General features: G+C 39.5%; 1 protein-coding gene across 5 annotated transcripts in view; it reads left to right on the top strand.

The window, feature by feature from the left end:
• Window positions 1–12,630, top strand: part of fmn1 (formin 1) — a 381,596-nt gene that overhangs the window by 177,093 nt on the left and 191,873 nt on the right. For all 5 annotated transcript variants that reach the window (XR_012098266.1, XM_073040129.1, XM_073040128.1 and 2 more), the window contains one exon: window positions 6,288–6,438. Coding sequence is in view for 4 of the 5 variants with exons in the window: in XM_073040129.1 (XP_072896230.1) it covers window positions 6,288–6,438 (151 nt within the window). In the remaining variant the exon portion in view is untranslated. The remainder of the gene's footprint in view (window positions 1–6,287; window positions 6,439–12,630) is intronic.

The following is a 12,630-nucleotide window of genomic DNA, read 5'->3' as shown; positions in this document are numbered from 1 at the left end:
GGATGGGGTAAGAAGGGGAGGAGGGGCATTAACGGAAGTTAGAGAAGTCAATGTTCATGCCATCAGGTTGGAGGCTACCCAGCCGGTATATAAGGTGTTGTTCCTCCAACCTGAGTGTGGCTTCATCTTGACGGTAGAGGAGGCCATGAATAGACATATCAGAATGGGAATGGGACGTGGAATTAAAATGTGTGGCCACTGGGAGATCCTGCTTTCTCTGGTGGACAGAGCATAGGTGTTCAGCGAAACGGTCTCCCAGTCTGCGTCGGGTCTCACCAATATATAAAAGGCCACACCAGGAGCACCGGACACAGTATATCACACCAGCCGACTCACAGGTGAAGTGTCGCCTCACCTGGAAGGACTGTCTGGAGCCCTGAATGGTGGTGAGGGAGGAAGTGTAAGGGCAGGTGTAGCACTTGTTCCGCTTGCAAGGACAAGTGCCAGGAGGGAGATCGGTGGGAAGGGATGGGGGGACGAGTGGACAAGGGAGTCGCGTAGGGAGCGATCCCTGCGGAAAGCAGAAGGGGGGGAGGGAAAGATGTGCTTGGTAGTGGGATCCCGTTGGAGGTGGCGGAAGTGAAGGAGAATTATACTTTGGACCTGGAGGCTGATGGGGTGGTAGGTGAGGACAAGGGGAACCCTATCCCGAGTGGGGTGGCGGGTGGATGGGTTGAGGGCATTCCCATTTCCCGCACATCTGCCTTCACCCCATCGGAGAGATCAAAAAAGGGGATTTCAAACAACTGGGATTTCCATCTATTTGTTTCAAAAGGATGGATTTCCTAGTGGCCTCCCATTTCAATTTGACTCCCTATTCCCATTCCGACATGTTGATCCATGGCTTTCTGACTGCATATTCCCTTATGTAGATGAGTTTCTCTGGGGGGGGGGGTGTCACTCTAGCTTTCCAGCATCCACAGAAAATAGCTTGTGTTTATGCAAATAAAGGTGCAACTGCAAATAGAATTGAGTTGACAAATGGTAGGATAAAATTAAATGCAGTTTTTATTTAAATACACACAACATATATATGATTGATAATAAAAGAGAATGAAATGTGTATGATAGAGTAACAATTGCAGTTATAGTGACTAAAGCAGATAGCTAAATATGGGGTTACTTAATATTTGTAGGAAAGGCAAAAGCATAGAACAATTAAGCACTTCAGCCAATGCTGTCTGTGTTGACCTTAATGCCAAATTATTCTAATTCCATCTGTCTGTGCATAGTCTACTGTATATCCCTTCATTCCCTGCCTTTTCAAAAAGGGTGAGGAGACATTATTAAAGGTGAAATCATTACAGTACTGAAAATGATTTTGGCTGAGGAAATCAATAATAGAGTCATTATGGTGCACTGGGAATAAGTTGTGAGCACTATTATCTGGTCTGTGTGTGAAGTGTGGAGCAGGAAGATCTGCCTAGCAAGCAGGTCAGGCAACAAAAAGGCAGGTGTTCTGCAAAGCAGTCACCCAATCTACAGTTGCTTTCTCCATTTTAGAGGAGATCACCTTGTGAATACTGAATGCAGTACCCTAAATGGGAAGCAGTGTAAGCGAATCTCTGCTTCACCTGGAAAAGACTGTTTGGGACCCGAGATGGTGGAAAGTGAACAGGTAAAAGTGTTGTATCATCTGTAGCTGCAAGGGAAAGTGGTTGGTGCGAATGGAGAAGTAAACAGGGAAGTCATGAAGGGAGTGTTTCCTGTAAAATGCTGAAGGTGAGGAGAAGGATAATGTCGGTAGTAGTAAAATCTCCTTGAAGGTGGTGGAAGTTGCAAAGAATGACCTATTGGAAGGCTGGTAAAGTGGAAAGACCAGTGGAATTCCATCCTTACTCTGTTCTGGAAGACAGGTGGTGAGAGTAGAAACATGGGAAATTGATGAGATGATGCAGTCAGGGGCTTTTATAACAATGACAAAGGGCAAGCCACTGTTTAAGAAGAGGAAGACATATCATCAGCACCTATATGGAATGGTTTGTCATCAGCATTAATACCAGGAAGGCAGAGGAACTGGGAGAATGACGAAAAGTCATTCAAGAGGCAGGGTGGGACAAGAATAAGCAGGATAGCAATAAGGGCCTGTAGGCTTGTTACATTAGCAACTAGTCTATCTCCATTCCCACCAACCAATTCATGCTTCACATTTTCCCTTGCAAGTGCAGGTGATGCAACACTTATCTTTCAACCACTTCTCCTTCCACCATCCATTCTTTGTCCCACTCAGTCCAGTCCATGAGGGTGACCCTGAGGTACTCATTGTCTGTCACTTTAATTGTCCATCACAAATATTAATACTGTTATTCAAGAAAAGAAATGGGTAAAAACTCAGTAACTATTTGACAGTTAATCAGACATTTATAGCCAAAAAATGCTGCACATTTGAAAAATTATAATGTACTCAAGTAAACTCAACATGAAAGGGGAAACTTTGTTGGAACATCAAGCAGCATTGAACATCAACCTAGATAGCAATGGAACAGGCCCTTCTGCCCACAATTTTGGCAAAATTAAACTAAATCTCTTCTGCCTGCACTTGATCTATTGAACTCCATTCCCTCCATATTTATGTGTCTATATAAAAGACCCTTGAACACATCTTCTTAGTGTTCGTTGAAAATGTAACAAGCAGGGTGGATAGAAGGGAACCAATTAACCAATTGCTGCAGTGGATTTGCATTTTCAGAAGGTACCCAGTGAAGAAATACAGTTCTGGAGTTCACTGAAGGAGTATGTTAACATTATTCCAGGCTAACTCACTGAAAGCAGAGTTGGGATAAATGCATTCTTTTTAAATTGTCAGACTAATTTTTGATGTGCATTGAGAAGTGGTGCTGAGATTTGAACTATTTACAATCTACAGTATATTATTGACTTAGATGAGGAGACCAAGAGTCTTTAGCTATATTTGCTGAGGATACAAAAATGGTAAGAAAAACAAGTTTTGAAGCAGATGTAAAGAAGCATAACTGAAATAGATAAGTGAAAGGACAATCATTTGGCAATGAATAATATGGGAAAATATTCATGCTGGTATGAAGAATGTAAGAACTGAATCTTAAACCCAAAGAACTGTGCATGTTAAATCATTAAGTATATTTCAGCCATAAAGCGGTACATCAGCAGTTCTTCAGCCTGCCATCCATGCCAGACACTGAGCACCCTCTCCAACTCATTTTATTGTCCTCACATTCCAACCACATCCCACGTTCAAAAGATGTGTCAGTTGTTGGGTTAATCTGCTACCACAAATTGCTTTATTATGTGGGTTAGTGATAGAATCTGTGGTGGGGGGGGGGGGTGCAGATTAAGATAGGTTGAACGTAGGATTATTGTAAATGTTTGCTTGAAGATTGGCATTGACTTGGAATTGGTGGGCTGAAGAACCTATTTCTATGTTGTGTGAGAAATCACCAGATATTCCCCAAGTAGAAATTCTACCCCAGTGAATTAAAGATTTTAAGCTGTGATGCTATAGATCTGATGCTTCAATGCTAAATTTCAAATACTTTAGTGAATCTCAATTTGAAGTAATAAGTTCATAAGATTTAGGTCTAATGCAGATTAGTAATGTTTATGAAGCATGATTTCAATGATGGAAGGATATATGACAATGTTACAATAGCAAATATACACTGTTTTCTTTTCAGTCAGTTGTTGTCAGAAATGCAAAAATAGGTTTGCCTATCCAGCCACTTGGGCTTCTATTGCTATTCAATAAGATTGTGCTGATCTGATCTTTGCTTTTAAACCCTCTGTCTTCTCCATTTAACCCTTAGTTCTCACAATATGCAACGATCTATCACTCTTACTTAATTGCCCATGATCTTTAACCTGAGTGGAACACATACACACACACGCACACACACACACACACACACACACACACACCAATTACATCGTATAGAAAGAAACCACATTTTTCACACAAGGCCATTTCTATCAGCTCTGCAAACATTGAAGTAATTCTTGCCCAGTCATTGGGTTCATGACTATTTTTCCTCGTTTTGATGGTGAATGAGTGGAAAGTTCCAATTACAGTTTTTACAAGGCATTTTGAACTGCTTTGTTTGTAAATGTTCCTAAAGTTGTACAAATACATTTAGTGAAATTTATTTGAGGCATAAAATTAAACTGCTTCTTAATATGATGGAGAAAGCCTGCTTATTTAACGTATGTAATATTGGCCCAAGGGACAAATTCACAATTAATAAAAAAATAGCCTTTTTACTGCATTATAATAGTTTTGAAACAAATAAGGTTGAGTTAGTTCAAAAATATTATTTTGGCACTATATTTATGTTGCACCAGATGCATCATTTCCTTGTAAAACCTATTGGTTTAATAGCAACAAGTTACAAAGCACAAACAGAACAATTTACAGTACTCCTCATCCAACTGCCCTTTCTTATGGAGAAGACCCAATGAGAAAATAGAATTGATATTGTTTTAGTTATCCAGAAAGGATGAAAACAACTATCTGGAATTGTAAGTTATGTTGCTGTGGATGAAAACTTTCCAGCTGCTATGGCTGGACTTGTGTTGCAGTTCCGTAGAAATGAGCAGAAAAGAGTCATTTAGGGCACATGTTTGCCAACCCTGTATTTTTCTGATTATCTTTATGATCATAGTGTTATAAATGCTAAATTTTCAATTTACAATGGAATGTATGAATAGAAATCTATACAGGACTTTGACATACTGTATGTTATTTGAAAAAAGCACACTTGATGATGCTGAAAGAACATTCTTCATTCCAAGTTTTCTCAATTCCTTTTACCTGTTATATTTACCTGTACTGCAATGTCTTGTTCACTGCCACAGCTTTCAACTTATAGCAATTTCATGACTGTCCTAGAAAGAATATTCCATTAGGTAATTTATGCATTTATCCAAAATATACTTTATATAGCCAGAGAAAATTATCATTTCAGATTAATATCATATCACACTTCCTAATTCCAATTAATATCTTCTGTATACCAAATACAGTATTACTCTATATTTCTGTTCAGACCCAATGATTTGAATGGATATAGTTTCTTAAATACAAGCTCCAAGCAGTTTTAATTGCAAGTTCTCTTTCTCTTCCACACTCTAATATGTTTCTTTCAGAGTCAGGGGGCGGGGGACCATCAGAGTTTCATTGTTGATGCTGTATTATTTTGAGAGATTACAGATCTTTTTTTAAAAAATTGGAAAATGTTAGTAGAACAAGAACCAGAAAGGTTTTGTTATGCAATTACAATGGGCAACCACTTGTATATTGGAGGAAGATGAGCAGGAGTCTGTGATTAAAGTCAGGAGGATCATTAGGAAAATGCCAGATCCTCAAGTCAATTGTGAGAAGAGACATGTGATAACAGTGCTTATTACCCTCTTGTTCATTTATAGGTCATGGGCAATTGCAGCATTTATTTCTGATTCTAAACTGACTGCTAGCAAAATATAAATAAGACTGAACCACTTCAAAACTAACAAAATCCCCTGAGTAAACAAAACTAGGATGTAATCGGATGGAGAGGAGTGGATCGATGCCCACTTCATTACATAGAACATAGAGCAGTGCAACAAAGGAACTATGGTTTTGTTCTATCATGTCAATATAAGAAATTCCACCTGCCTGCATATGATCTGTCTCCTCTCCTCCTGCCTGTCTAAATGCCCCTCAAACATTCCTGCCATTCAATGTCAAACATTTTTTTTCTAACTTGCATATGCATTGGTTGCCTGTTTTAAATGAATTGCTAAATGGCAGTGCATTGGCCTTTATCAGTTAGGTGGATGGTACAAATCTGATTCATAACAATTATAACAAATATATAGCAACACATACAACAAGCTGGAGGAACTCAGCAGCTTGGGCAGCATCCGTGGAAACGAGCAGTCAATGTTTCGGGCCGAGACCCTTGGTCAGGACGAAGGATAACAAATATATGAATTTGCCTGCCTTGTTGGTACATTGGGAAGTCAATCAGTTACCCAAAAATTGGACGCTTTTGACAAATTTCTGCTTGCATGTTTCAAATTGAACATTTTTTTTGAGTCGGCGTGCTATCTTGAATGATCTGCTGTGATTAAAGTTTAGATTCAGCCTCACATTTTCCTAAATAAACTAAATGTAAGTTTCCATAAAGGTTTGTGTCACAGCTTAATTTTTAATTTGCTTTGTTTTCTGTTACTGCACTTAATGAACTGTTCATGTTAAAGCAATACATCTATCTTGTAGGTTGAGTACTTTAAGTCCAGTATATTATAAATAATTATTTACTCTATTACCTTAGTGATGCTGAAGTGTCAACAATTTGGGAATCATTGGAAGAACCTTGTATCCAAGATGCTGAAAAATTTGAAGAACTTTTCTCGAAAGCAGCAACAAAGGAAAAAAAGAAGCCGTTATCAGACACCTATCAAAAGACAAACAAAACAAAAAAGGTTAGTTAACTTTTTATGAGTCCCTTAGCATCCTTAACAGTGGGTACAGATATAGATGACAATCTACTTTTGAAATTATAAAACAATTATTTTAGGACTGCAGTGGCATGAAACTACTTATAATCACATTAATTTTACTTTTTCAGTTAACATATCTCAATGGTCATTTTTCACAATGTTATTCCACATCATGAATTTTTCATCTTTAAATTTATATTTCTTTGGAATTGCTGCCAAGTTGTAACATAGCAGAACTAAAACACGGCAAGAAAATCATTTACTCTGCCTGAACAAAACAACCTATCCCCAGTTTCAACAATGAAATTTAGCCTTAAATGTAACAGAAATTGCAGATAATGCTCAGCAAATTATGCACATTTATTGAGCGAGGTACTTTCTGCTCTATTGAGTAAGGTACTTTCTTACGTGGAGATTTTTAAAAATTACCTTTTAAAAGTAATAAGATGACCTAATTCAAACATATCAGATCTAATAGGTGTTTCACAGATTTAAGATTGTTTAATGCAATTTCCTGTACACAGGCGTAAAGAGAATGAAATAATTGTTACTCGACATCTGATGCAGCACAAAAGGAAACATGTTAAATAAAGAACATAATAATAATGATAATAATAAACACACCATAATAGGTTATGTACATGGTTTGATTGTAAGTTCATAATGAAACGTTAGGATGTACATAAGGTGACAGTTGAGAAATAATAAAATAGTGGTGGACTTGGTGGGTGGAGGTGTTGATCAGCCTTACTGCTTGTTTTTGAGTCTGATGGCCCTGGTCTGGATGCTATGTAGCCCCCTCCCCGATGGGAGTGGGACAAACAGTCTATGTACAGCATGTGTGGGATCTGCTATGATGTTATTGGCCCATTTCTGCCACCTTTTTATAAATATATGTCCTTGGTGGCAGGTAGGCTGGTGCCCGTGATATATTTTCAATTTTGACTACCCATTGCAGATTCTTCCTGTGCAGTTTCTGTACCAAGCAGTGATGGAGCTTGTTAAGATGCTCTCTACTGCACATCTGTGAAATGACATTGAGTATGGATGTGCAAAGTCCAGCTCTCTTCAGCCTCCTCAGAAAGCAGAGGCATTGGTGAGCTTTTTTGACTGTGGAGAATATATCTTGGGATCATGAGAGGTTGTGTGTGATGTACATTCCCAGAAGTCTGAAACTGCTGTGCTGCTGGTGTCAGGGATGGGGGTAAGTGCTGCGAGTTCTCCTGAGGTCAAGAGCCATCTCCTTTGTCTTGTTGACATTGAGGAAGAGGTTATTTGCCTGGCACCAGGCTTAGAGCTCTTCCACCTTCTCTCTGTAGGCTGTCTCATTGTAGTTAGTGATAATCCCCACCACTGTCGTGTCATTGGCCAGTGTGATGATGTGATTGCTCAGGTGTCTGGCAGTCCAGTCACATGTGAGCAGGGTGTATAGCAATGGGGAAATGTTGAGATATTTTCACTAATGGAGAGTCGTAAGTGGATAAAATGTGGAGACAAGAGGCAGGTCATTTAAAAGAGTGGTGCTTCGAAATTCCATCTCAGAGTGACCTTTGGAATTTTTTACCCTCAACAGAGGTAGAAATGAAATGTTTGAAAGATCAAGGAATTAAGGTTCATGGAGAACAAGTGCAGAAGAGGAGTTGAGGCCAGCATAGATTAGCTATGATCATGTTGAATGATGGGGCAAGCTTGAGGGGCGTGGTGGCCTTCTTGCTCCTACTTTCTTGTGCCTTTGTGAGTTAATGTTTCAAGTTAATAACCTTACATGTAAAACGTTACCTACAGACAGCTTTTTTCATGCTCTTTCTGCAAAGATGATCTATTGTTTCTAGAAGGAGTTGAATTGTTAAATTCATCCTCAAAGTACTTCTGCAGTCAGCAGACAGAAACATATTAGTCTGTGTTGCCAGCGGGTGGGAACCTGAGTGAAGGGACTCAGGATAGGACGGATGGTAAAAAAGCAAAGGTAGCATGCAGGCAGCCTGATGATCGGACAAATTTGCAGCTGGTAGGGTGAGTACCAGTACATTGGGCATGCAGAATCGAAAAGGGTAGCAAATACAGTACTCAAAGTGTCATATCTCAATGCACAGAGTACAAGAAATAAGGTGGATGATGGTCTTCTTGTTCTTGTCAGGTTTAATGTTGTGGCCATCACTGAATCGTGGCTGAAGGATGGTTGTAGTTGGGAGCTGAATGTCCAAGGTTACACGTTGTATCAGAAGGATAGGAAGGTAGGCAGAGGGAGTGGCGTGGCTCTGCTGGTAAACAATGACATCAAATCAGAGGAAAGATGTGACATAGGATTGGAAGATGTTGAATCCTTGTGGATTAAGTTAAAAAACTGCAAGGGTAAAAGGACTCTGATGGCAGTTATACACAACAGAAGCTGGGATGTGGACCACAGATTACAACAGGAAACAGAAAAGGTGTGTAAAGGGCAATGTCATGATAGTAAACGGAGATTTCAACATGCAGGTTGATTGGGGGAAATCAGGTCAGTAATGGATCTCAAGAGTGAGATTGTGGAATGTCTATGAGATAGCTTTTTGGAGCAGTTTGTCATTGAGCCTACTAGGGGATCAGTTATACTGGATTGGGTGTTATGTAAAGAAGTGGAGGTAATTTGTGAGCTTAAGGTAAAAGTATCTTTAGGAGGTATTGATCACAATATGATTGAATTCAACTTGAAATTTGATAAGGAGAAAGTAAAGTCTGACATAGCAGTATTTCAGTGGAGTAAAATAAATTACAGTGGTATGAGAGAGGAGCTGGCCAAAGTAAATTAGAAGTAGCTGCTGGCAAGGATGACAGTAGAGCGGCAATGGCGTGAGTTTCTGGGGAAAATCAGAAAGGTGCAGGATAGGTGCACTGTATTCCAAAAACAAACAAATACTCAAATGGCAAAATAGTACAACCTTGGCTGTCAAAGGACATCAAAACTAATGTAAAAGCGAAAGCGAGGGCATATGAAACCCTGTTTTTACTGGGTGTCTCTGGAAATGTAGCTCGTTAGCCCCTTGCTAACAGCCACCGGGCTCAGGCTTCTTATGTCTAGAATGTATACAACTTTGGTCCAACCTAGTCCGTGAGGTTGGGATGCCTCGCCCATCTAAACCCTAGTTTGAATGCTGTGTGATGTACTGCCGTTGTCAATCGACTGTCAGCAAAAAATAACAGATTGTACACTGCATACGTTTATAGAGGAGCATATTTAAGAATGTTAAGCAATCAGTTATTAAAGAAAGGAAAGGATAAAACAAAAAGGGCCCATTATATTTATGTAGTCACATATGTATGGTGTGGTACCAATCTTCCAGAAGCCATTGTTTTCAATGTACACACTGCACCTTCTGAATGTCGCTCAAAACAAACGGGCTCTCCCATGGAAGTATTGGTCCATCCTCCTTGAAGCCATTGATCTGCAGAATTCACCTTGTGCAACAGGGATGGCTTCCTCAACCACCTTTCCTCCTGTCTTCTCCCAGCTGCTGCCAACAAAGTCCTTGACCCACACCTGTGTCCCTCACAAAGAAAACTCTGGAATCTCCTCCCAATTTCACCATCCTGATTGGCTGACACCACATTCCGAAATTGAACAGTAAAGCCCCTTATCTCAGCTCAAACCCAAACGGGCTGAAAGTAGAACAGGTTGCTCTTACAGATCTGCTAAAACTGAAATACCTACAGCATAGCAGTAGCGTTACACACAACAAAGCAAAAATTAGCAGGAAGATAGACGATTGGGAGGCTTTTAAAATACCTACAGAGAGCAGATAAAATACTCATTAGGAGGGAAAAACTGAAATATGAAAGCAAGCTAGCAAGCAATATTAAAGTGGATAGTAAAAACTTTTTCAAGTATGTAAAAAAAAAAGAGAAATCTGAGTGGATATCACACTGCTAGAAAATGAGGCCAGAGAAATCATAATGACAGCTAAGGAGATGGCAAATGAGCTAAATGAGTATTTCCATCAGTCTGCACTGTGGAAGACACCAGCAGTGTGCCAGATGTTAAAGGGTGTGAGGGAAGAGAAGTGAGTGCAGTTTGCAAGGGAGAAGGTGCTCAAAAAGCTGTAAGACCTAAGGATACACAAGTCACCCGGACCAGATGAACTGCACCTTAGGTTTCTGAAAGATGTAGCAGTGGAGATTGTGGAGACATTAGAAATGACTTTTCAAAAATTATTGGATTCTGGCATGGTGCCTGAGGTCTGGAAAATTGCAAAAGTCACTCTACTCTTTAAGAAAGGAGGAAGGCAACAGAAAGGAAATTATAGACCAGTTAGTTAGCTTAACCTCAGAGGTGGGAAGATGTTGGAGTCAATTGTTAAGGATGAGGTTATGGAGTGCTTGGTGACACAGGACAAAATGGGATAAATTCAGCATGGTTTCCTTGAGAGAAAATCTTGCCTGACAAACCTGTTGGAATTATTTGAGGAGATTACAAGTAGGATAGATAAAGGGGATGTAGCGGATGTTGTATATTTGGACTTTCAGAAGGACTTTGACAAGGTGCCACATATGAGGCTGCTTACCAAGTTAAGAGCCCATGGTATTACTAGAAAGTTACTGGCATGGTTGGAGAATTAGCTGATGGGTAGGAAGCAGGAAGAGGGAATAAAAGGACCCTTGTCTGGTTGGCTGCCAATGACTAGTGGTGTTCCACAGGAGTCAGTGTTGGATCTGCATTTTTTATGCTGTATATCAATGATTTAGATGATGAAATAGGTTATTTTGTTGCCAAGTTTGCAGATGATACGAAGATTGGTGGAGGAGCAGGTAGTGTTGAGAAAACAGGTAGGCTACAGAAGGACTTAGACAGATCAGGAGAATGGGCAAGAAGGTGGCAAATTAAATACAATGTTGGAAAATGCATGGTTATGCACTTTGATAAAGAAATAAATGAACAGACAATTTTCTAAACAGGGAGAAAATCCAAAAATCTGAGATGCAAAGGGACTTATGAGTCCTTGTGCAGAATACCCTAAAGGTTAACTTGTAGGGTGAGTCAGTGGTAAAGAAGACAAATGCAATGTTAGCATTCATTTCAAAAAGTCTGGAATACAAGAGCAGGAATGTAATGCTGAGGCTTTATAAGGCACTGGTGAGGCCTCCCCTTGAGTATTGCAAACAGTTTTGGGGTCCTCATCTAAGAAAAGATTTGCTAGCATTGGAGAAGGTTTAGAGAAGGTTCACAAGGATGATTGCAGGAATGAAAAGGTTATCATACAAGGAGCGTTTGATAGTTCTGGGTCTATACTCACTGGAATTTAGAAGGATGGGGGGGGTGGGATGTCATTGAAACCCTATTACCACAGGCAGCTGTGAAGGCCAAATTGTTGGGTGTATTTAGGGCAGAGCATGATAGGACATGGCATCGAAAGGGGAGAAGGCCAGAGAGTGGGGCTAAGGAGGGGAGAAAAGAATCAGCCATTATTGAATGGAGGAGCAGACTCAATGGGCCAAATGGCCTACTTCTGCTCCTATGTCATATGGCCTTCTGTTATATACACCCTTAGACACCCCTCCTAACCTCAGAATATGCTGAACATTTTTTTTCAGAAGTTAAAGGATTGAAAATCAAGTACATCTGATAGTTTCTAACATAAGTATGGCTATAAATGTGGAAAACAGATACAGATGTTTTGCTTCTAATGATTGAATGAACCTTTCAATGCATAATTGAAAAAATAGCCTTCACTTCAGTTTCCAGCATCTGGAACAAAGAAGTCAGATCCAATGAAGTGTCATTGAGTTGAAATGCTAATACTGTTCCTCTTTTCATAGATACTGCCTGGTGTGCTGAGCATTTCCAGCATATTTTTGGTTTTTATTTCAGATTTTCAGTATCTGCAGCTTTTTGGCTTTTCAAGAATTATTAGATCTTTTAGTTGACAGATAACCATTTTGTATCCTTCAGAAATAACCTGGTAAGTCTGTTAAAACTATGGATTTTTATTGCGTAATATGCCAACAACAAAAAAGTAATAAAACTTAAACAATCTAAAATTACAAAATAATAACATCTGCATTTTAATAGTATTGTGGAGTATGAAGTGCAATATAACACTGCATGTGGGATTTCATTCCATAACTCCAAATGTATATTTCATATTCAACAGATGAAACCAATCCACTGCATAAGGTTTTAAATTGGATCAAGATGCAGGT

The sequence above is a fragment of the Hemitrygon akajei genome, chromosome 3, assembly GCF_048418815.1.
Source record: "Hemitrygon akajei chromosome 3, sHemAka1.3, whole genome shotgun sequence".
NCBI classification, from domain to species: domain Eukaryota; kingdom Metazoa; phylum Chordata; class Chondrichthyes; order Myliobatiformes; family Dasyatidae; genus Hemitrygon; species Hemitrygon akajei.
Note: the sequence above shows the minus strand (reverse complement) of the source record. Positions and strands in the feature narration are given on the sequence as shown.